Below are 2,271 nucleotides of genomic sequence, written 5' to 3' on the forward strand. Positions count from 1 at the left end.
AGTAAAACTTCTTCCTTCATACCCCAAAGAATTACTTAAATATAAACAGATCCTTTCCTTCTTTATTTCAATAAAACTAGAAGTATCTGCTCCTCCTATCAAACGATAGGTCTGTGATCATCTTTCAGTTCTATCTGTCTTCTCTGATCTCTGAACAGTGTCTTATAGGTTCTTTCCAAAAGCTTATAAATTTTTCCCAAGTGTTTCAAAACTTCATCTTTTTGATACTATATATTTTCTTGCTTTTTATATAATCCCCAAATTCCTAAAACTATTTAAATTTTTCTTCTTGGTTTCATCTCTTTGCATCATTCAAGTACACTTCATCTTCTGTGGGAAAAAAAATCATGACCTTTGTGTTGTTAAAAGATCAAAAGATATTGAAAAGTAATCTTTCTGTTAGACATTTCTTCAGCACTTGCTCTGTTGATCATTCATTTCTTCTTAGAACTCCTTTTCTCTTCTAAGAATCCAAGCCACTTCTGGATTGTTGCTTCACTTTCTAGACTATGCTCGGAGATTTCTTTAGTCCTTCCTCCTCCTGTCATCCCTGCAGTGTTGGGTCTCTTAAAAAATTTCTTCAGTCTCTATTCTCTTCTGAGTTTTCTCTGAGCATTTGTCTTTGTCAAATTTCACCTTCTCTTTTATAATAGCTCTACACACAGTTGAAGAGGAACTGAGTTTGGAGTGGAAAAATGTTAGGTCCTGAAACTAATGTGTTCTTGGGCAAATTATCTCTATAAATGTTTGGTTTTTCTTTCCCACCCATTAAGTAAGAAAGATGTCTGTTCTAAAAGGCTACAGTGAAAAACTTATAATAGTTATCATTGGCCAATACTGTGGATTCTCAACTCATATTAGTGAGACAAACTCCAGTTCTCTCTCTGTGATCTTGGACAAATTACATTATTTCTTCCATACTTCAGTTTTCTTATTTTTTAAATGAGCATGATAATATTATTTACCTCATATGACTTTATAATGTTATTTTGTTCACAAGTATAAAATACTCTCAAAAATCAGATCCTTGAAAACATTTTCATCATTTAGTATGAAAACCTTGAGCCTCGATTTGTTTCTATACTCGACCACCAGGAGGCAATGTTGCCTAGATGGAAATGTCTGTTAAGAAAAATTCTGTGTCATCCTTAGAAGGTTGTTTTTATCTTCCAGGGTACTGTGTACACATTCTGAGCAGGATAGAGACCAGAATAGTCATTGTTGAGACAGCATCTCTTACTGTTAGTCTCTAGGCTGTGCAGAAACCAGGAACAATTGAATCTCAGTTTTTGCCATTACAGGGACTCACATTCCTTCTTCGGAGGGGCATCTCCCTGACAAGCACTCTCAGCCTCCCTTCAGACTCGCCATGTTCTCAGTGACCTTCCTCCTCCTTGGAATGCCTTTCACCCTAAGTAAGTAATGGTGTATTTCCTGTTCCTGCCTCCATGAAGAAATGTCTTCTCTTCCTGAAGAGAGACACTGCGTCATTGCAGGTAGGTCAGTCCCGGTCTCACTGATGCAGACTTGGTGTTGCAGGAGGAAGTGGAGCCCAGTCAGTGGCCCAGCCTGACCGTCACGTCACTGTCTCTGAAGGAGCCCCCGTGCTGCTGAGGTGCAACTATACCTATGGTGCAACACCTTCTCTCTTCTGGTACTTCCAGCCACCTGGCCAAGGCCTCCAGCTTCTCCTCAAGTACATGGCAGGGCCATCCCTGGTTACAGGAATCAGAGATTTCAAAGCTGAGTTTAAGAAGAGTGAAACCTCCTTTCACCTGGAGAAAGCCTCAGCCCAGGGGAATGATGCAGCCATGTACTTCTGTGCTGTGAGTGGCACAGTGCCTGAGACTGCAGGGGGAGCCTAACACAAACCCCCAGAAATATGGGACTCTCTGAAACTCAAAGGCAAAACCTGACCTGTTTTAAGCAAGATCTCTCACTTGAGGAAAGTGAGCAGGTGGAGCAGCAGAGACATTGGAAATGTTTGACTCCTGCAAAGAATCAAAACTTCTTCAAGTTCTTTCTTTCACAACTAATTCAAGTCAGACAAGACATAGAATAGAGAGACTCATGTGGATGTTCTGTCTGGGTGAAGACTCTAGATTCTAGGTCAGGGTATTAATTCAGTGTAACTTGACTTTTTTCCACTCACCTCCATAATGCTCCTTTTGCTACCTTTTACTTTTGGACTGATAAACAACTCCATCCAGGATCTCTGGCTATAATATCAGAATTATTTTTAACTCATTCCTTCCCCTCACTACTATAATC

The 2,271-nt window shown here is 39.8% G+C and overlaps 1 gene segment (V, D, J or C); it reads left to right on the plus strand.

Annotated features, from left to right (window-relative positions):
• The first annotated feature begins 1,368 nt into the window (after window positions 1-1,368).
• LOC109118485 lies at window positions 1,369-1,865 on the plus strand. The segment is given in 2 exon segments: window positions 1,369-1,415; window positions 1,540-1,865. Coding segments are annotated over 2 exon segments (372 nt in total).
• The last annotated feature ends 406 nt before the right edge of the window (window positions 1,866-2,271 follow it).

Source organism: Fukomys damarensis, unplaced genomic scaffold (genome assembly GCF_012274545.1).
Source record: "Fukomys damarensis isolate Sample0158 unplaced genomic scaffold, DMR_v1.0_HiC HiC_scaffold_17, whole genome shotgun sequence".
NCBI classification, from domain to species: domain Eukaryota; kingdom Metazoa; phylum Chordata; class Mammalia; order Rodentia; family Bathyergidae; genus Fukomys; species Fukomys damarensis.